This window comes from Neodiprion virginianus, chromosome 3 (genome assembly GCF_021901495.1).
Source record: "Neodiprion virginianus isolate iyNeoVirg1 chromosome 3, iyNeoVirg1.1, whole genome shotgun sequence".
NCBI lineage: Eukaryota > Metazoa > Arthropoda > Insecta > Hymenoptera > Diprionidae > Neodiprion > Neodiprion virginianus.
The window spans coordinates 8596933-8619263 of NC_060879.1; the positions used below are offsets into that span (position 1 = coordinate 8596933).

General features: G+C 36.1%; 1 protein-coding gene across 14 annotated transcripts in view; it reads left to right on the forward strand.

Moving 5' to 3' along the window:
- The window catches only part of LOC124301442 (ras GTPase-activating protein raskol), a 241148-nt gene extending 237078 nt beyond the window's left edge, over window positions 1–4070 (forward strand). For 12 of the 14 annotated variants that reach the window (XM_046756480.1, XM_046756473.1, XM_046756477.1 and 9 more), the window contains one exon: window positions 633–4070. In XM_046756480.1, coding sequence (XP_046612436.1) covers window positions 633–906 — 274 coding nt within the window. In that variant the 3' untranslated portion in view covers window positions 907–4070. Of the gene's footprint in view, window positions 1–549 lie in introns of all 14 variants that reach the window. The other 2 variants (XM_046756475.1, XM_046756476.1) reach the window with 2 other exon arrangements.
- The last annotated feature ends 18261 nt before the right edge of the window (window positions 4071–22331 follow it).

Genomic DNA, 22331 nt, shown 5'->3' on the forward strand with positions numbered 1-22331 from the left:
GATAGTTCCAATTTGGACGAATTATTCTTACATGTAATGCATCGACACCGATTCACCATGACGATTTCTGTTCAGTTTGCATAAGATTGCATGTCCGTTCATTCAAAAGTCACAACAATGTAGAGGAAAGTAGCTTAATACAGAGAGGCGTTTTCTTCCATAACTTCAAAAATACAGATTACTCAAATTGCAAGTTGTATTTCAGATATGTCAGAAGTATTGCGTAAAGATATCAATCCAAGGATGTAAAAATTTTCTCCAAACATATTATACGCCTTTCTTTTGCCATCGTACAAGAAACAACGAAGAATTGTACGAAATATGAAATTGTAAATCATAATTTGTCGAGACTAACTGATACAGTTACATTTAAGTCGTGATAAATTTTCATGATTCCCAATCACACTGTGTGAATTTGAATTGGAATCCCATTAAAAAGGCTGGTCGACATATGAAACAAATTTTTTTGTACTTCTATAAGTTGCTTCTTCTGTTCTCAGCATTCTTGATTATTAAAACCTGTCTTTTTTTCAACACGAATATTTGCAGGTGTCTTAAGTTGCTTTGGATCTGGTTGATAACTTTAAACGTGATATTGAGTCTCACCGGAAAATTCTTCTTTTCGTTTGAAGGTTGATCACTGTGGAGGAGGAACTTCGACGAGAACAGCAAAAAATGTCAGCAAAATTATCGTTCAAACAGCGCGTGATTGACGCGCAAGAACAACAGATCGCTGCACTGGATGCAGCCAATTCTCGCCTCATAACGTCGAACACCAGATTGTTAACTGCGCTTAGTACTCTAAATCAACGATACAACGCCACTCCCCAGACCACAAATGAGGCAACGGCTCTACTTCAAAACATTGCTGATATTGCTAGCGAACTGAAGAGTTCATCGTGTTAAATGGCTAAATCAGATAATGTCTTGTTAACATTGAGCACCGAATTGCATATTGTATACAAATTAGGTTGAGTTGTAATTGAGTATATAAAATAATAATTCTGTGGTTAATAATTAAATCTGGTGAGAAAAATGTCAGTTTTCTTTTCTACCGTTGCAAAGTTTCACCCCTAACTATGAATATCGTAGCGGTTCCATTTTTTTAGTAATTTTGAAGGTTTTTTCTTTCAACTCCTTTTTTTTTTTTTTTATTTGTTATTTCATATTATTTTTCGTATCATGATTTTTGATCGTAGGTTTTGTTTTTCAAACTATGTAAACGTTTGACACAATATAATTAGTACTTGCGTCATTGACCTTCACGAGGAGCGAAGTAGAGGCTATTTAGATATTAGACGTTGAAAATAGAGATAAATATTTGATATAGAAAAACGATTTTTGTCAAATTATTGTAAGTAGCGTTGTTTAGTTTATTTATATTCATAAATATACACATAAATACACATAATATATGTATATAATACATATTTATTATGTATATGTATTAGGGTGTCCCTAAGAAAAAAAAACTGAGACAATGAGGGTTGTATTTCAAGTTGGAAACAAAATTTTCACCCAGTAAACAAATTTTCTTATTGCACGTTGCAATTGTTTACGAAAAAATTATAAACAATTTTGAGTTGAAATTTGTTTTCTACATAACAATTCAAGATCAAATCTATTCATAGTAATAATTTTGTGACTTAAATAATATGTTCATAATTTTTTTTTTACAAACAATTAGAACTGTGCAATAAGAAAATTTGATTGTTGCATGAAAATTTTGTTTCTAATTTGAAGTACAATCTTCATAGTCTCAAAGTTTTTTTCTTCCACAATTTTTTTCGTATCAATTTCAAAGCATTTAAGCCCCTGCGAGCATCAAAATTCAAAAACAACCCGATTAACCCGTTGTTGCACGGTGGTACATACGTATCTAATACCTATGTTCCATGACTCTGACTCCAGATTCGTGACCAGCGAACCCGAGAGCCTCCGAAACGTCCCTTAAACATAAAAAATATGGTTTACAAAAAGGTGTGAAACAAAGCGCGAAGGACCATCCTGATACATACATAGACATATATACACATATATAAAAATAATGACGACCTTGTAATATTATAAACTGATCATCGGATCATTGTAATGAAGATCGAATCAGCCTCTGCTATGTGTAAAAAAATCAATTCAAACAACGAGCATTTCGAGTTATTTTGCATGAAAAATCAAAAAACGCACTCCGATATAGCATGATACATTAAATTGACTAACGCAATTCTATTTCTGAGACAGTATGAATGACAGAAAAAGGGACAAAAAACAGCGTTCAGATTGCCAGAGGTAGTAATACATAGTTACAGTACCTACATAGGTATAATATACGCATAAGTAATTGATTATCCATAGTAAAGATTCACATCGTTAAGTAAAATTGGATAGAAACAAGTCAAAGATAATGAAATAGTAATTGACTCTTTGATGAAACATCATTTGTGACTTTGACGTATATTGTATGAGTACATAAATTTTGCACGATTCGAAAGCTGACGTAGTCATAGTTAATTCACGATTTTATATTCTATAATAGTTATTATTATTATTATTATTGTTATTATTATTCGGAGTATTATCTATAATTTGTGACACTGTATTGTGTGCGTGTGTATAATTATAATTATGACTACTTTCATGTCTACAACAATTTCAAGCGTGGTTCTATTGTAAGGTGACCAGACAGGTTGAAACACATTGAAAATATTCTATTGTGTAAATAACCCTAGTTGGTAGTTCAAAATTTGGATTTTTTTTGTGTCTGGTTACATGTAATAATAGAATGAAGATATGAGTTACGTGTCGGGGATTCATTCTGTTCGTATGTTACAAATCACAAAAGTTTCTTAACACAGTCTTATGTGAATTGAAATACGAAGTACTAAGAATGAGACCTAGCTTTCACGTATTACGAAACGCAATTGAATAATTTGGTTTGCTTAGATCTGTTGTAAAACTTGAAACCCAGTAAAAATAATTGTAATTTATGAACTTGTGAAATGATGATATTTGTCTTCTAGGGGGCATGATTATCGCAATGGCAAATAAATTTGAAGCAGTAATAGGTTACATCTCATCCATGCTGCGATACTTCGGGTTTAAAAGACCTTACTTCATTATGCCGCAAGCATTGTCAAAAAAGCTTATCGAATGTACTAAAACCTTATATGTATGCGCTTGCATAAACTGTGCTTTCAGTATATTCGATCTTGTAGATCACTCAAGTATTTCATTTTCGTACGTAAAATTGCTTTCGCAGTCTCCTAGTGAAGTTTCATCGTCTTGATGAAGAAAAAATATTTTGTAAATTTCTCCAAACAAGGTTATTTATTTTGTAGTTTTTACCAAAGATGAAAGAGCTCGTATTGTATAAAATTCTCTCATTATGTATAGATATTAGTTTCTTTGTATCTAATAATTGCTGTAGTATTTATAGATTATTACTATTATGATTATTATATTCTTTATGTCCAATATACAAATAATTATTTAATTGTTTTACTTTAACAGCCATCCCTTGTTATATTATATAATTATCATTATTTTAATTATATCAACTATAACGAGATCATTGTACCTACAACGTGCGTAACAGAGTTATGATTTTGCTTGTTCCGTTGAAAGTATTATATTTTTCTTCTCTATTAGTACAACATTATCTTTATTAATCTAATAAATACGTCGCGATGATTTTCGAGAGTTGTTCTATTTTTATTTATATTTATTTAGTCTTACTTTTTTCCAGTTATGTACGTTGAGATGGGGTACAGTTTTGTTTTCTTCTACTGTTTACAATTTATTCACAACTCGTTCTTTTCTACTTTGCGTTCGTGTAAAATCATTATACTCTCCAGTCAACATTGATAATCGTAAAATTAATATATAAACACTGTTTACTAAATGTAACGAATGTAATAGCGAATGATTATTTAATATAAATGATTTTCAAGTATGTATAATAATAAGTTTGCATACTATCTGTAATAGTATAATATAGATCTTCACTTAGATTTACGGATACAGCAATCATGGATATTATGAACAAATAAACAAGATTATAGTCACCCCGATTATTACCTGCTATAATAAAATTCACCCCGATCCCGCAGAATTTCGGCCTCAAGGGTAAGAAACGTGAAAGCTAGAAAATAATGAAACAAAGACTCAAGCGGTACAATTGAAGTTGATCAAAATGAGGAACGCAAATACCAATTGTTGGACGTTCTCCCTATTTACAGTGTTGACCAATTTGGATGGGTACAAATCACAACAGTAGAAAATCAAAAACTGCAATAGAATGAATAAATATTGTTCCCTTTACAATTATGTACTGTCATTTTCGATAAATAACCATCCAAATTCTTATCCTTAGAGAATCCACAGCTGAAAAATTTTCTTGCATACTAATTATCTTTATTTAATCTCTCAGTTAATTCGTTATCTCAAATCGCAAAAAATAAGGCGTTTGTATATTATTTACAAAAAATTGACAAATTTTGGAAATAGCTGAAATCAATTTATCGTCGTAAACTCAGATATCGACGTAATTTCATGAGACAAAACGATATGGCACATGTATCAAAAATGGAATATTGTAGTGTTACGTCCGGCGCAGAGTGGTCAAAAAGCCCGAATTCCTGGTCAAAACTAATAACACAAATATTTCTCAGTGAAAATTGCTAGTATTACTATGCCTATAGTTTTTTGGCTGGCTGATTTTGAAAATGAATGCAAAAATGCGAAATTCAAAATGGCGGACCCGAAACGGCGGATATTTTTTACAAAAAATGGTACGTATTTTTAGAAATTCATACTACGAATGTTTTTTGGGTCGCTGATTTCGAAAAAAAAAACAAAAATGCAAAATTCAAAATGGTGGACGTTAAATGGCGGATGTTTTTCGCGAAAAATGATACCAATTCGCTGAAATTCATACTATAGTAATGTTTTTGGGGTCGCCGATTCCGAAAACGAATGCAAAAATGCGAAATTTAAAATGGTGGACCGAAAATGGCGGGAATATTTCGTGAAAATGGGACAACTTTGTTAAAAGTGATATTTTGTAAATTAATTTTTTCAATTCATAGAGTTTTTTTTCTTATAGAACAAAATAACATAATTTTCAAAGATACATATTAATCGCTATCTGAATTCTCATCATCGACGTCGTTTTGACAAATGACGTTGTCTGCGTCGCCTTCTTCAAAACTAAATTTTTGATAACTTAGAAGCGCGATCGCTTCAGGAAACAAACTTTTTCCCATTTTGGGACGTGCCTTTCGCAAACTCGAAATAAGCGGGTCTGAAGAAGCTAGAAGTCGGAGAAATATATCTTCAATATTTTTTTCTCTCGAGCATTTTCGTGAGTAATGTTCGCGGTAATTCCGTACGTCTTTATTTCGCGACTCTTGAGCTTCTTCAGAGAGCTGTCCTATTTCCAAAATGGCTAATTCGACAATCGGTGGGCCATGCATAAGTACCTTATGTACGGTTGTGGACATACAGCACCATGGGTATAATTCAACGAATCGATCAGCAGTCTCGTTGCAATATTTTCCAAACGAATCTACTTTGACGTTAAACCCGCGTGAAATAACTTGCAAAATTACGTGAAATCTTTTCATTAACTCAGCATCGACTCCAAGAATGCGAGCAGAGGTTTCAGTGTTTTCAAAAAAACGCCGAGCCGTATTGCCGTCATTTCAGAAAACGATCCTTAATGCGGCAAGCATTTCGCCATTTCATTTTGAAATTGCAAATGACTTTTTTCAACGCCTGTCGCGAACGATCTTCGATGCGAAAGAAATGTGGTGCTTTATTGAGCAGTTTAACGCCCAAATTTTCGATAAGGGTATCGAGATTTTCGTCCCATTCCTCATGAACGGCATCAAACAGTTGCTGTCGTGTCCACTACACAACCTCCGTTTTGGATCCTATCATTGAAAATGCAAATAATAATCTATAAATTAGAATTATTCACTTTCATGATAATATTCAGTAGTGCGAGTCTAATGAAATTCAAATTGGACACCATGTATATTACATCAGATACATTTCTAACGGTCCCCAGGTATATGTAAACAAAAGAAAAGGTCTGCATCGCCCCGCTACACTAATCCCACGAGGCTCCGACCGAGTCGACAAAACACTGCTTCAAAGAATGCGTATTTTTGACCAATGGAACAAAAAAGAGCACGCGATGCCAACGGTTTCATATTCTCTATACTTTTTCACACTAGGAATCGTTGAGATCTCCGCAGGAACTCCGGGGATCGTAACTAATTCTCTACAGATAGTAATGCAATTCAATGAAATAGGTTATTTTGCAGCACTCGTATTGCATCATTAATATCATCGCCATAAATTCCGAAACTTGGTTCATTCACAAAATTTATGTAATTCACTTGCCCCGAGGAATAATATCCATTTTGGTTCACTCGATTTTCATGAAAATTGAAAAAACTACAGCCTTTTTTTTCGCGCGCTCGAAAGCGTTCCGCGCGAGTCTCGACAATGATCACTTTCGAGGGTTCACCACAGGCCATGGAATGAATATGAACATCTGCCCTTCTAGATTTCAAAGCTCTAATGCTATCTATTGAAAAATATGTGAAGCTTTACCTCGGATGATAACTTTCGGTTTTGGGGGTTTTGGCCGAGAATTCGGGCTTTCGGACCACTGTGGCGGCGTATTGCTCGGGCGTACCTTTTTCGAAATCACAATATAACTAGGACTCACGTGAAGTGTTTTTCAAATTCCCTTTCAACGCTGTAACGAAAACTACAGCCATAGATAACATTAAAATATCGTATTGCCTAAACCGGCGAGTTCCACCCCTCCTGGCAAAAGTCACGCAGAGACCACCAACGATCCCTAGTATAACGTTCAAATTTGTTTCTTATAACTGGTACCGAGAACTGAGATAAGGGACTGCCGAATTAGCATCAGCAGCGCTCAGCCTGGAAATATCTCTCTTTTTAAGTCAAAATTATCATCAATAATTAGGATAAACCATTAACTTTGGAACCACCAAATTAAAATAGATTATCTGTTAAGATGTGTGGACGAATGCGTGAGAATTATCTTAAGATACTTTATGCCAACATCTTACACGTGTAAGCGACGAGATTGAGAATCGTTGGAACACCGTCGAAGAGCGTGAAGTAACGCTGACCATGTGGATTTGGGCGCCAGGAGGTCGCCCTCGCACCTCATTGGCTAATTACCGTTGTAACTTATTACAACGTTAGCTCCTTGGACCCTCAGGCCCAAGAAGCCATGTCTTTCGTCTGTCAAGTCGCGAAGTGCGCGGACGTCTACCCGGACTAGCCCTCTCGAGCAAGTTGTGACCGGCCTAAAGTCTCGCGCTAAACTCGTCAAAACCTAGCAATCGGTTATTCTATTAGCTGCAAAAGACTCACTATCTTCTACGTTTCCATCTTTACTGTTCTTTACTAAATCTCATTATTTCGCGAATAGACATTTTTATGCCATTCCATTTTCCTCAATTAAATCAAGTTCGGCCTTGATTCAAACTGAATCAGGTAATATTAAGTGCTTATAATAATAACCACCTACATTATCATCTTCAATTAATGATCGTTAGAATCATTTTCAATATACATATATATATAAACCGCGAGTGAACCGAATTGACTCTTTCAAACAATAGATTTCGATAGTAGAGTACCGTTCTAAATTCACAAAGAACAAGTGCCCGACGTTCATCATCGTTCGGATTCATCAACCGTCCCGATCTCGATGTGAGGCTCTGCTCCAGAATTCTACGGACACCGACCTACACGACCGACGGCTCTCGATCTCGCCGAACTTCGCAACTAAAGATAAGTCAATTCGAGTAGTCTTCTTCAACATTCTTCCAAATTTTGCATAACGTCGTATTAAACAAAAACAAGTGACAAGCTTCACGAGCCACTCTCGAACATTCAGTATTGTTTTCTGAGAATATCAATATAGGTTTTCTCATAGAGTTCCATAGCAAAATACAGCAGGATAGAATTGGCACCTAGCTGCAGATAATGACCTTGGCTATTCAGAGAGACACTCTCTTGTCTACAGCTTGGCCCCCAAATCATATTTTTTTCAAGCTCAAATCAGAGCTAAGTAACGCATATAATTCTACGGATCGACTGATCCGTAGCGTAGAATTGGATTATTAACATAAGTTACATTTTATTGGAAATTGGGTTTTTCAGGTATTGTATTTAATGACAGAGGTTCGAGTAGAGTATTTATATTTTATTTATTATTCAGACGATTATCCTGACTTACAATTAGAGTTGCCGGAGAACTGACCAATTGAACGGTTGAATTGAGTGCGTCGAGCGCTGGTAGTTTTTAGCCGTTTGTATATCTTATTCTTCGTAAACAAAGATAAGCCGTTCGAAGAAGGACCTAACACCTTTTCTTTCTTCGAGCCATACACATTAGTCATGACGTTATACAAAATATATTCTTACTTTACAACAAGATTATTTATGCTCATGTCACGTCCTCGACGACCTCTGCCCCTACCCACTAGTTTTATTTTTTATTACCTTTCAATTTAATACATTTATATTTTATATTTTTTATTTCTTATTTTGCGTCTCCGTATGCATTGCATGCATACGGCTCTCTTCATCACCTTTTCACTACTTCTGGAAATGAACACCCTGAGCTATCAATGACCTTACTGTTTGGATAATTCTTCGGTACAATCCTCACCCAAACAGACTCGTATATACAAACTTCCTGAGAGGAACCAAATGACCTGAACACGTGCAACGGATAGATCCGTATGGGTCTATCTCAAGTGTCTGTTTGGGCAGTATTGGCCCGAACATAAAATAAGGATATCTTTATTATATACAAAACACAGCACGGAAATTCGTACCCACACGTGTGAAAAAGGCGGGATAGTTAATGATAAATTCACATGCTACACCGTACCCGATGGGCGAGGGTAGTCTTGACAAATGAAAAAACTCAAAATTTTATCAGGACCTCCTGATTGGTCCAGCATCCCTCAAGGATACTGGTAACCAATCAGGAAGTAGTTTAGACAAAACCACGCGAATCTTTTAAAAGAGAACAGTCAGAGAGAGTTAGTCAATCAGTAGTCAATAAAAAGTCGTCAGAGGGTCGTCATTCAGCTTTTAAGAAGAAATCCTTCTCTCAGTTTCTATTACCAAAAAATCTAATCACGTCAAGCACTAAGCGAACTCCGTGTTATTTTACTTAAATATAAACGTTCTTCTACCATAGTACATATAATAACTAAAACCATTTCAACCATCTCCATAAACATAAATTGAATAAACGTATAGTTGTGTTTTAAAACCTATATCATGAGTAGTCAATCAGCAGTCTGCAGCACCCAGCACATAACACTCATATTCCAACACTCCCACTCAAAAATAATCTTCTACAATCAAAGTGTGATTTTCTTTTAATTTAGGGGAATATAAAAACATGGTCCAACATTCGTTGCAAGGATTGGGAAATACCCCATACTTTGAAAAACCCAATCAGACCAATAATGATTTAACATACTGTAAATAATTGTTTCTATTTTTGTTTTTACCTATCTTCTGGTTAATTTGGGAGGTCAAAAACATTTATCAATAAGAGGATATAAATAATATAAATAAGGGGACAGTGAAGAATTTGAATCTCTTGTCAACACAAAAGAAAAAATATGAAATCAATGGACAGGCTTACGAAAGAAAAAAAATGACTAGTACGATAATAAATATGACATTGACTATAAATGGAAAAAATTAAATATAAATAAAATATAATGGGAATGTAAATAAAATATAAATAAAATGTAGATGAAATATAACTAAAATATAAATAACATATAAAAACTCTTTAAATCCTGCCCATTGTTCGAACGATTAAAATTACTCATTCATTCCAAACATTCACAAATGAATTAAGATAAAATACGCCGGAACTCACACTGGGATATAAAATTGTCTACAGCGATGAGGTAAAAAGTTGGTCATCCGTAAATATTGGGGTGATTTTTTTTAACTTTTTTTTTTTTCTTACTTACCTTCGAAGAAGTTAGTTTTGAGCCTCAAACGAAGCCTCGTGAAACCGGAGCACGATGGCTTAATTCTAAAAGGTGACGCATCCGGATCGAATTTTTCCCATTTGATTAGCACAGGATGAGGGCTGTGCAAACACTCTAACCGGGATATCTCGGAAATTATGCAAGTTACGGAGCCGTTTTTTTTTCATTTTGTAGGTAATGAAATTTTCAATAAAAAAGGTCGATACTACTGTACTAAAAAAAAGTTATAAGCCCTTTTACCACCAAAATCGCCTTTTTGCCGAACGGTAACAAGCATCTTTATTCATTTATGAAGGGTAAGAATTCTCGACCTCGTGGATAATACATTATTGAATCTTGGTGAGCGGTCAATTATATGTATAACATATTTTTTGTTGACGTTTCGGCCCGGATATGGGCCCTCCTCAGAACGATTAATTTATTTATTTAACTGTCAAGAACAAAATAAATTTTTTATAAGAAAAGTACAATCAGATATTAAATACTATAGATGTAATACTATTAAGGCTATTGTATATTATGGGTTAGTGGGTACAAATTGATTAATTCTTATGATTGAAAAAAGATAGGCTTAGAGAGTAATTTACCTTTTTATAGGAAGGGGATTAAGATACAAGTCGAATTCATAAAATACAATTTGTCGAGCCAAAGTTCTTCGAGTAACGGTAGTCATTGTCGGCTCCTGCGGTTGTTTAAAGTCTAGGAGTTACAAATTGGAGGTAATTAATTAAAAAAAAAAAAACTATGTATCATCACTGTCTATATGTCAATGCATTAAAAAAGTTTTAAAGAAAAGTTTTTATAGCAGTTAAATTAGCTTACGCAATGTCCAAGAAAGTGGTACTGGGGTCATTATGACCCTGTTCTCCGTGTCTAACAAAATTTTGTTGAACCGATTGGGTCAACTGGTGAATAACGACTGATGGGAGAAACAAATATGACCCAGACTGAAGGTGAACCAGATATAAACATATATAAAAGAACAAAAAAATTATATAAAAAACCTGTGCCATGGGGACAATAATTTTATGTGTATAGTTAAGGTTAAACAATGTGTGATATGTGGGCGGAGATTAGCGGTTTGTAAATATTGCTAAGATGTTCAACATCTTGTCTAAGGTTAACGGAATTAGTGTGTCCTACAATATTGCACATTTCTAGTAATAACCTTTTATAATAATTAGGTTCTTCACAGAGGATGTTTGTATTGTCATAGCTAAAAGTATGTTGTTTGTTGGTCACATGTTTTGTTAGAGCGGTGTGACGTTCTTTATTCTCTTGTACATTGCGTTGATGTTCTTTGATTCTGGTGTTTAGATGGCGGCCAGTTTGTCCGATATAAACTTGATTGCAATTATTGCAAGGTATTTTGTACACAACATTGGATCGTTTGCCCATAGGGATCCTATCTTTTCCCGAATCAAAGACTATTTGTAAGTCTTTTGAATTTTTTCCCACAAACTTGACATTATGTTTGGTAAATAGACGGTTCAGTGACTCAAAGAGACCAGATACATATGGGATGGGGATGAATGTAGTGGCAGGTCTATTGTTGTCGTCTGCGGGAGCAGAGTCAATATTATTGTCAAGTCAGTTGTTGATATGGGAGCGTCTCTTATTTATATGTTTGTGTAAAAGGCCGTGAGGATAATCATTCCATCTTAATATATTATATATGAGTGACAGATTTTTTTCATGGAATTCTGTACTTGATACTTTGATGGCTCGGTCAACAAGATTGAAGATGCTACCTATCTTGTGGGACATCGGGTGGTGGGAATTAAAATTGAAACATCTTTGAGACCAGGTTTTTTTGTGGAACCAATCTGTTTTGATTTTAGTGTTGTTGTGTATCAGCAATAAATCTAGGAAATTGATGGCGTTATTATCTTCTATTTCAATGGTGAATTGTAGTCGTGGATGATATTGGTTGATTAACTTGGATAAGGCGTAAGTCGAGCTATTGACAAAAGAGACTATAATTCGTAACGGGAATTCTTCTTTATGGATTTTAGGTAGCCCATATGCACGTGGGGGGACACTATTGTAGGTAGAGATGCTTCTGTGTATGTTTTTGTTTATCAATTTGGAATTGAACCAATTGAAAGTGAGTTTGTTCACCCTAGTTTGTAGGGAGTTGCAAAGGTCGTATCTACAATTCTGTAGGTGTTAGTGTCCGAAAGCTGTCGTCGCATTTTGTTATTGTAAGAATCTCTGTGCATGGCTACTGACGTATTGCCTTTATCCGCTTTTAAAAACATGATGTTCGGGTTGTTTTTTTTTTAAATAACATGGTATCACGGATTTTTTTGTCTGTGACTAAATTATTGTTGTTATTTCTGGGGTACTTTGGGAAATTAAGAACTCTGTTAGTGAAATCTGATCTTACTTGGTTTCTTGAGTCGGTTGGAAAACTCGTTATTTTTGCTTCAAAGTTGGAGATGAGATTGAAAACAGGAAGATCGCGATTATTATATGTTTCGTATTTTTATTTAATACAATTTATCTTACAATCACTTCAGAGAGTTGAAACAATTAATACAAAGCGTGGATATAATTTTTATCGAATGTTGTAAGACTGGACATAACATCGAGCTGTAAAGGACAAATTGTGGTGCTGTCGGTAGGTTAGTACTGTATGTGCCAAGAGCGTGGCGAAGACTGGGGTAAAGAAAAAGTGTCGAGGCCAAGGGTCGCGTCGCGCCATAAATGCCACATGTAGGGAAATTTTCGATGCGGTCAAACCCTTAGCCCTCGGCTAGCGAGGCGAGGCCTGGACACTCGAAGGTTAGTTGGAAACGGAAATATTTTAACGGTTTTTCGCCGGTGGCGGGTGTCCGCCACAATATGGACATCCAAATTTAGGACCAAGTTGTACTATTTCAGCAACGTTGTCAGGAATAAGAGTATCCGTTAGATTTACCAACCAATTATATTTTCCATTTGAGAGCGAATCTTTGTGGTTGTTGGAAGGTTTTTTTTGAGCAAGCAATATGGTGAATTTTTTAATGTTACGATTTTTGATTGCGATGAACTTATTGTTTAACATCCGATGTTGGGAATCAAAGAACTTTTTTCCTGAAGTACTCCCTAGTTTATGGTTGATTTGTTCTGCTAGGTTAATCAACATCTTTTCAGAGTTGATAATGTGTGTATGAACATCATTGATTTCTAAATTCAGTAGCGATATTTGGAGATAAGTTGTAAGTTGTTTAGCTTTGGTTTTTGATCTTGACAAGTTAAAATTAATACTATCAAAGGTAGTCTTTGAGAAATTTAAATGTTTGGGCATTATTCCTTGTTTCTTACATCGAAGTAGAAAGATCCTGTGGTTCTTCATCCTCGACATTTTTTCAGCTGTCCGGATCCAACGGCGTAAGTAATCAGCTGTAGCTTTCCCGTTCGATGTTGTGAATATAGCCCATGTTCTCAGAAGTAATCCAATTTTAATATGAAGGGTAAGAATTCTCGACCTCGTGAATGATGTATTATTGAATCTTGGTGAGCGGTCAATTATATGTTTAACGTATTTTTTGTTAACGTTTCGGTCCGGATACACAAACATATAAATAAGAGACGCTCCCATATCAACAACTTACTTGACAATAATATTGACTTTGCTCCCGCAGACGACAACAATAGACCTGTCACTACATTCATCCCCATCCCATATGTATCTGGTCTCTTTGAGTCACTGAACCGTCTATTTACCAAACATAATGTCAAGTTTGTGGGAAAAAATTCAAAAGACTTACAAATAGTCTTTGATTCGGGAAAAGATAGGATCCCTATGGGCAAACGATCCAATGTTGTGTACAAAATACCTTGCAATGATTGCAATCAAGTTTATATCGGACAAACTGGCCGCCATCTAAACACCAGAATCAAAGAACATCAACGCAATGTACAAGAGAATGAAGAACGTCACACCGCTCTAACAAAACATGTGACCAACAAACAACATACTTTTAGCTATGACAATACAAACATCCTCTGCGAAGAACCTAATTATTATAAAAGGTTATTACTAGAAATGTGCAATATCGTAGGACACACTAATTCCGTTAACCTTAGACAAAGTGTTGAACATCTTAGCAATATTTACAAACCGCTAATCTCCGCCCACGTATCACACATTGTTCAACCTTAATTATACACATAAAATTATTGTCCCCACGGCACAGGTTTATTCATATAATTTTTTTGGTTTTTTTATATATGTTTATATCTGGTTCACCTTCACTCTGGGTCATATTTGTTTCTCCCATCGGTCGTTATTCACCAGTTGACCCAATCGGTTCAACAAAATTTTGTCGGACATGGAGAACAGGGTCATAATGATCCCAGTACCACTTTCTTGGACATTGCGTAAACTAATTTAACTGCTATAAAAACCTTTCTTCAAAACCTTTTTAATACATTGACATATAGACAGTGATGATACATAGTTTTTTTTTTTCAATTAATTACCTCCAATTTGTAACTCCTAGACTTCAAACAACCGCAGGAGCCGACAATGACTACCGTTACTCGAAGAACTTTGGCTCGACAAATTGTATTTTATGAATTCGACTTGTATCTTAATCCCCTTTCTATAAAAAGGTAAATTACTCTCTAAGCCTATCTTTTTTCAATCATAACAATCAATCAATTTGTACTCACTAACCCATAATATACAATAGCCTTAATAGTATTACATCTATAGTATTTAATGTCTGATTGTACTTTTCTTATAAAAAATTTATTTTGTTCTTGACAGTTGAATAAATAAATTAATCGTTCTGAGGAGGGCCCATATCCGGGCCGAAACGTTAACAAAAAATACGTTATACGTATAATTGACCGCTCACCAAGATTCAATAATATTTTATTCATTTATTCGATGAACTCAACTTCAACGTTCGTATCGACTACAAGATCAATATTTAGCTGTATAGTAGTACAGACTTTTTTTATAGAAAATTTTATTACCTACAAAATGAAAAAAAAACGGCTCCGTAACTTGCATAGTTTTCGCGTTTGAGGCTCAAAACTAACTTTTTCGAAGGTAGGTAAGAAAAAAAAAGTTAAAAAAAAAACCACCCTAATGAATATATTAAAAATCACTTATCCTTTGATTTAAATACTCGGCAGCAGCTCCGTCGTGTAATCGTCCATGTGATTTTGCGAATCTTTGTATAAAAATTTGGAATCCACGATCTTCTTAAATTTTCTTCGTGGCGATTCCGTAATGACGTTCAGATTCGTATGGATATTAACTGGCGAGGTCGATGTGTGAATTTTAATTTTAATTCTCGTTCACAATGATTAAATGATCACTCCGGGGAATTATATACCGGTTGGTTGGGCGTCTTCCTGTAGACTCTTTGAAAATGCTAAGTTGTTTCTTCCGCCTGACGCCTGGATCGAGATGGCTGTTGCCAAGCAAAACCTCGCGGGCACTTTCGAATCTATAATATCGTTACAATATGTAGTTAGTATTTATTAGTAACATGATGTCCGGTGGACTCCTATAACTAAAACTAGACAAACACGAGAACAAAATTCAGACGTAGAAATGCAAACAATCGAGATTACGAGCAATACAAATATCTTAGAAAATCAAAATAATATTGATGCACTCTCAAAACAGTCATGAAAATCAGAGCTGAACAAAACCTCGAAACAAACTCTACCGATACCAAGTGGCTCAGACGGACGTCACTATATTTAAAACAAATAATAAAACCGTTACCTCGTACTTACCACAAGACCATGAAAACAGGAGTCGATCAGGAACATTAGAATCAAAATCAACATATCAGGACAGAACTGACGAACAACCTTACACATAATAATTCGCTTTCTCTCAAAACTAAGACCTGAAAATAACCTACGAACTAACTTATAGACTACCAGGAAGGAAAGTAAGTTCCAACACGAACACGAACCAAGTACGTTCAAATTAAAGGACTGTTTATTCAAAAAAAAAACTCCTTTTTCCTCTAAAAATTTTTTTTATAAATCGCAATCGTACGCCGACCACAGCCCCCTGGCCGAACGCCATGCTGGATGAAACCAGTCATCGTGGGGACTGGGTTGCCCCCACCGGCCCTCCAACATCCACCTGATTCCATAATAATCGATGTATTCATCGTCCCCGTTCCCCGGCACTTCGGCCAATCTCTCTAGGTATGCGAGGTCAGCCCGCAACGCGGCCCTCCGCAGCCGCCGCATCTTCATTCCCTCGACGCTGATGAACTAAAACAATCAAGATATACCAAACTTAAAACCACACGGTACTCGAAAAACATTATTCGTAGACTAAACCTAGAACACAAACACAAATTCACGTTCAAATCACGAAATCTAAGATTGGTCCAAAACAAGCGAATAATCAAGGTCGAAAAAACTCGACAATAACACAAATCAAAACACCCAAAACTCACCTTCAGACCACCGACTACGACTGACACTTTCAACATCTCAATTAAAAAAAAAAAAAAAAAAATATTCTCTTGTCAGAACTCAAATTCAAATTTACAATAGATTCCTCAAAACAGACCCTTATATAAGCTCATAGACTAGACCCGACCAACCCCCAAGACGGAAACCGACCAATAACAAAAGTTTAACCTTTTCCTACTCTTCAAAGTGTGACTCCACCCACGAAAAGACGGAAAACACAGAAATTTATACCAGAATCGGAAGTATACAAATCTTCAGAAAATTTAATTATATACAAAATAAATCAATCAATCTTACAGAAACGAACAACCTCAGATTACAAAGATCCGAACTCACAGAATAATTCATAGAATATAACATATATAATAATGATACCAAAATATTACATAGAACTGTAATCTATCTATAATATAAAAATGAATCGCAAAATGTGTGCGAATTTCTTAGAACAGAAGTCAAATATCTAGGGCATATTATATCAGCTGACGGAGTTAAACCAGATCCAAAAAAAATCGAAGCTGTGAAGAAATTTCCTGTTCTGAAAACCACGAAGAATGTTAAAGAATTTTTAGGACTATCCGGATATTATCGTAGATTTATTAAGAACTTTGCTAAAATCGCTAAGCTTTTGTCAGAATTAACTAGCAAAAATGAAAAATTTGAATGGGATTCGAATACGCATTTAGCTTTCGAAATCTTGCGCGATAAACTTTGTGAAGCACCTATACTACAATATCCTGATTTTTCGTCACAATTTATAGTTACAACAGACGCATCTGGTTTCGCAGTAGGAGCCATTTTATCGCAAGGAAAGCCAGGCGAAGACGCGCCTGTCGCGTATGCTTCTAGAGTTTTGAACAAGTGTCACGTGCGGAGCGGTCTCGCACGCGACGACTTCACCCTCTTTGTTATTACGAGGTTTATATTTAATTTTTACGTGGATTAGGAGGCGAACGTCCTCTACAGGGCGTTCCGTGGGAAATGGTTTGAAGGATTTCAATTATTTTGTACCAATATTTCGAAAGAAGCAAGTAGAAATGTTTAATGAAACAACTAGAAGCAGCAAGGTTATAGACAAGGAAGCTTACACTACGTTCTTATGCTACTCACGTTCTCGCTCTTTCGCACTCTCTCTCTCGCGGATTCTGCTTCGGCCTCGAAGGTGCCGAAGATTACACCTTCACTCACTCACTTACGTGCTACACGGCTTGATTAAGTTCGTGGCTTTGCGTATTGCGCTTAATTCTAACTTCACAGACTGATGCCGCGACGCGAGATGCTTGGACGACCGCGTGTAGATTTAAAGGGAATGCTCTCTCTGATCGTCGGAGACCCCACCGTCTCTCTCGCGGATTCACCGTGTTCTCGTGACACAAGCATGAAAGAAATTATTCGACAACTGAGAAGGAAATGGTGGCAATCGTTTATGCAATTAAAACTTTTGGACCATATCTCTATGGTAGACAATTTACATTGTTAACCGATCACAGACCGTTAGTATGGGTAAATTCTCCGAATGACCCTACGTCACGTGTAATGAGATGGAGAGAACGTTTAAAAAAATCCAGTATAAAATTCAAGCGGGTAAAATAAATGCAAACGCAGACGCGTTGTCGAGAAACCCCGTTGATATTGGAAACAGGGACGTATATCCCATAAAATTCAAGTGGAGACGGTCAGCAGACCCTGCTCTTAACGTAGCACCGGGTATAGCCAGGCTAAGGTCGTCATCTGACTCCGCTCAAAAGTTAACACAGAGAGACGCGAAGATTAGACGACGTTATGTAAGTAGTTCCTCCGAGAAAGAAAAAACTGTACAGGCAGATTACAAAATCCAAGAAGCTGCAATGAGTACAGACGAGGAAGACTTTTTAGGTTTTCCGAGCTCAGGCGGAAACAAACATGTCGGAACGGTAGATTCTAAAAACGTGACAAACCCGAGAGGCGCACGATTAGACTCAAATTCCGACTATCGCAAAAATCGAACAATGGATAACAATAGGCCTGCGTAACCTATCGCCAGTCGTCTCAGATCTAAATTCGTAGACAAAAATACAAACTCACAGGAAACCGGTAAACAAAGGAAATTAAAAATCCTTAATAAAAGAAAATCAAGTGCTGAACGCCTTACTCCATTCAGACATCGTTCTGAATACGAAGATTCATCATCGGATGAACTATCAGACTCCCCAGAAAATCACAGAACTTCAGCTAGCAATAAATCGAATGAAAATCAACAATCTGTTATCATAGAAATAGAATCAGATTCTCAATCTTCGTCTTCGATGGATGAAAGATCAAAGAAAACTCAATTTACGTTACTCCCAGATTATGTGGACTCTGAATCCTCATCACTGGATAGCGATGATTCTTATAAATTAAATTCAGTAAAGCATAGAGCTAATAAAAGTAATATGGAATCGGGTATACCTAGTATGAGACAAAATACAGCTACAGTCGTTACTGAAAGCGGGCATTCTATAACCTCACCCCCGACACCCATTCGAGAGCATACTTCAGCTACGACTATTCACACCCCTAAGATTGTATCCGTGCCAAGTGTTACTAATACACCGACAGGTTCAGGAACACTTTCTACCAATAGGAAGAATAATTTTCAGAGAAGCTTAGCCAGAGATTTATTAAACAAACGTTCTTCTAAAACAGCTGACCATTACTTAGAACAAGACGTAAAACTATTACAGATAATTTGAAAGTAATGACAGACGCGGACGAAATTGCCCCATACCCTATATCAAAAACAAACGACGTAATTTCGAGACAAAAGAAATTTCATGACGAAATAGAATCGGACAAGGAATGTACAGGAAGACGCATTATAACTTCAGAAGTTGCATCAGCTTCGGAAAGCGAAGAAACTAATACAATCACAGTTCAGGCAGACGTACACCCCTTGCAAAAATCCACATGTGTAGACGAAGCCTTCAGGACCACACAAAAGATGGACCGTGACGGGACGCTTCGATATTTCGAAAATGAAGCAATAAAAACACCCTCAAGAGAGAGTGACGCTAGAGGCAAACATAAAACAGAACCGTCACCAGTTCGACATTCTCCAGACGAACAGAATAAGTGGACCGAGACCATAAAACCGAGGACACTTGTGTCTAAACTGAACATCGAAGTTGTAGAAAAAATTATACCTAACAGTGGTCTAAACCTTATGCCAGAACCCCGACGTCCGACGAGACAGCATAGACCGACATATAAATAAGCATGTTACAAAGGTTTAGGAGGCCACCAAGGCACCCATGCAAGTAAACCTTCGAAACCAAAAGCCGGCAGAAACAAAACTAGCAGTCTAAAAATCAGAAAACAGGCGGTGGAAATTTCGCAGATTCCCAAGACTCCAATTTCACTTGAGAACGTTAAATAAGAATCTTCAAAAATGAATATAACTCCAGATCCTTAGAGTCAACGAAATCCGATATCGATAAATATTTCAAACGCTTTACCAGATCCAGATGTAATAGTAGAACTTAATGATCCACAGAATTTAGAAGATAAATCGATTGAAATAAGTAACTTAGACAACGTATCAGATATCACGGTATCCGATGATTCGCAAACCTCAGTAGAATAACCAAGACAAGAATCTACTAATTTGATAGAAACTCGAGACTATTTAGAAATGAGAAAAGATAATAATCTATGCTTCATTTACACTAACGGCATAGCACTAGGGGAGATAGGTAAATTTTTAGATGAAAGAGGATACTTGAAAAACATTAAACCAGTTACAGAATATCAGATAGGACACATCATTATATTGGGAACACCAAAGTAACGAATAATTGCATTGGTTACTAAAGAACATGAACAAGACACACCTTTGGAAAATAACTATTACGATGCATTTGTACGTTTGAAAGAGAATATGGAAGATTTGAATATTAAAACAGCAAGCATATCGCAAGGTAAAAGTGGAATCAACGATCTTGGATGGATTAAAATTAAAAATATCATTAGACAGGTATTCGCCGGAACACAAATTATCATAACGATCTGTAAAGACAAAATTATCATTCCATCTCCGGATATTAGACTCAGAATGATACAAGAAAATCACCAATCTCCGATCGCACGTATAACAGAATTCGACAGAAATATTTTTGGGATAATATGAAAAAGCGAATAGAAGATTTTATAAAGAAATGTGTCAGCTGTCAAAAGTAAAAACCAACGCGCATTAGAACTAAACAACCTATGGTTATAACAAACACATCTGCAGACGTATTTGACAAAGTAGTGCTAGATATTGTCGGACCCTTAGAAACATCCCCAAATGGTTACAAGTATTTATTGACCATGCAAGACAATCTTTCGAAATTCAGTTTAGCAATACCCTTAGTACATGCAACTGCTGAAGATATTGCAGATGCATTTGTGAAAAACTTTATCTGTAAATACGGATGTCCAAAAACAATATTAACAGATCAAGGATCAGCGTTCATTGGTCAAGTAATGAGACGAGTTGCAAAAGCATTCAAAATCACACAATTCGAGACTACAGCATTCCATCCTCAATCAAATGGTTCTTTAGAAAGAAGCCATCAAGTACTCGCAGATTATCTAAAACATTATTTAACGAAGAGAGACTGGGATTAATGGTTGTCTCACGCGACATTTTCTTACAATACAAGCAGACACGAAGGGACAAACCACACCCCATTCGAGATAGTTTACGGACGGAACGCCCGTATGCCTTCAGAATTCCCACCCCTCGACGAAGTTTTGACCTATGACGATTATGTAAAGAACCTAATGCTTAAAACTATAGAAATTCGAAATACAGCGCGCGAAAATTTATAAAAAGCTAAAGCCAGATCGAAACAATATTACGACAGAAAAATAAATCCAGTTGATTTCAAAATAGGACAAAGCATTTATCTAGTGAAAAATCAAAAGACAGGAAAGTTAGATGACAGTTACAAGGGACCGTACAGAATCGCAGAAGTATTTCCAGAATAGAATGATATAGAAATAGAATTTTTGGGGTATGTTATTTAATGCAATGTATCTTACAATCACTTCAGAGAGTTGAAACAATTAATACAAAGCGTGGATATAATTTTTATCGAATGTTGTAAGACTGGACATAACATCGAGCTGTAAAGGACAAATTGTGGTGCTGTCGGTAGGTTAGTACTGTATGTGCCAAGAGCGTGGCGAAAACTGGGGTAAAGAAAAAGTGTCGAGGCCAAGGGTCGCGTCGCGCCATAAATGCCACATGTAGGGAAATTTCCGGCGCGGTCGAACCCTTAGCCCTCGGCTAGCGAGGCGAGGCCTGGACACTCGAAGGTTAGTTGGAAACGGAAATATTTTAACGGTTTTTTTGCCAGTGGCGGGTGTCCGCCACAGAATTAGAGGAAAACAAACGTAAAATAATTCATTGTGACAGAGCAAAGATAGCTTATTAATCAAATTCAAATTTCAATTACTCGGATTGCTGATGAAGCATAACAATTTCTCAGACAATCATGGACGCGAGCTTACGCGGATTGCTATTCATCGGATCACTCTTGATACTTGCCATGCGGCCAAGTAATAGCTTTGTAGCTTACGACTGTGGAGCACCATCGATGAACATTACAACATTATCGTTAATCAACATCAAAGAATGTAATATTCCGATTTCGAACCCAGTTGCAATAGATACAAATATACAATTACTTCAGGTAAACGAATTTTCAAGCGTCAAAGTAATCCAATGCAAGGTAGAAATCCATAGATCAGTGTTCCATTGCGACATGCACTCACACATATCAGCTGTCTCATATG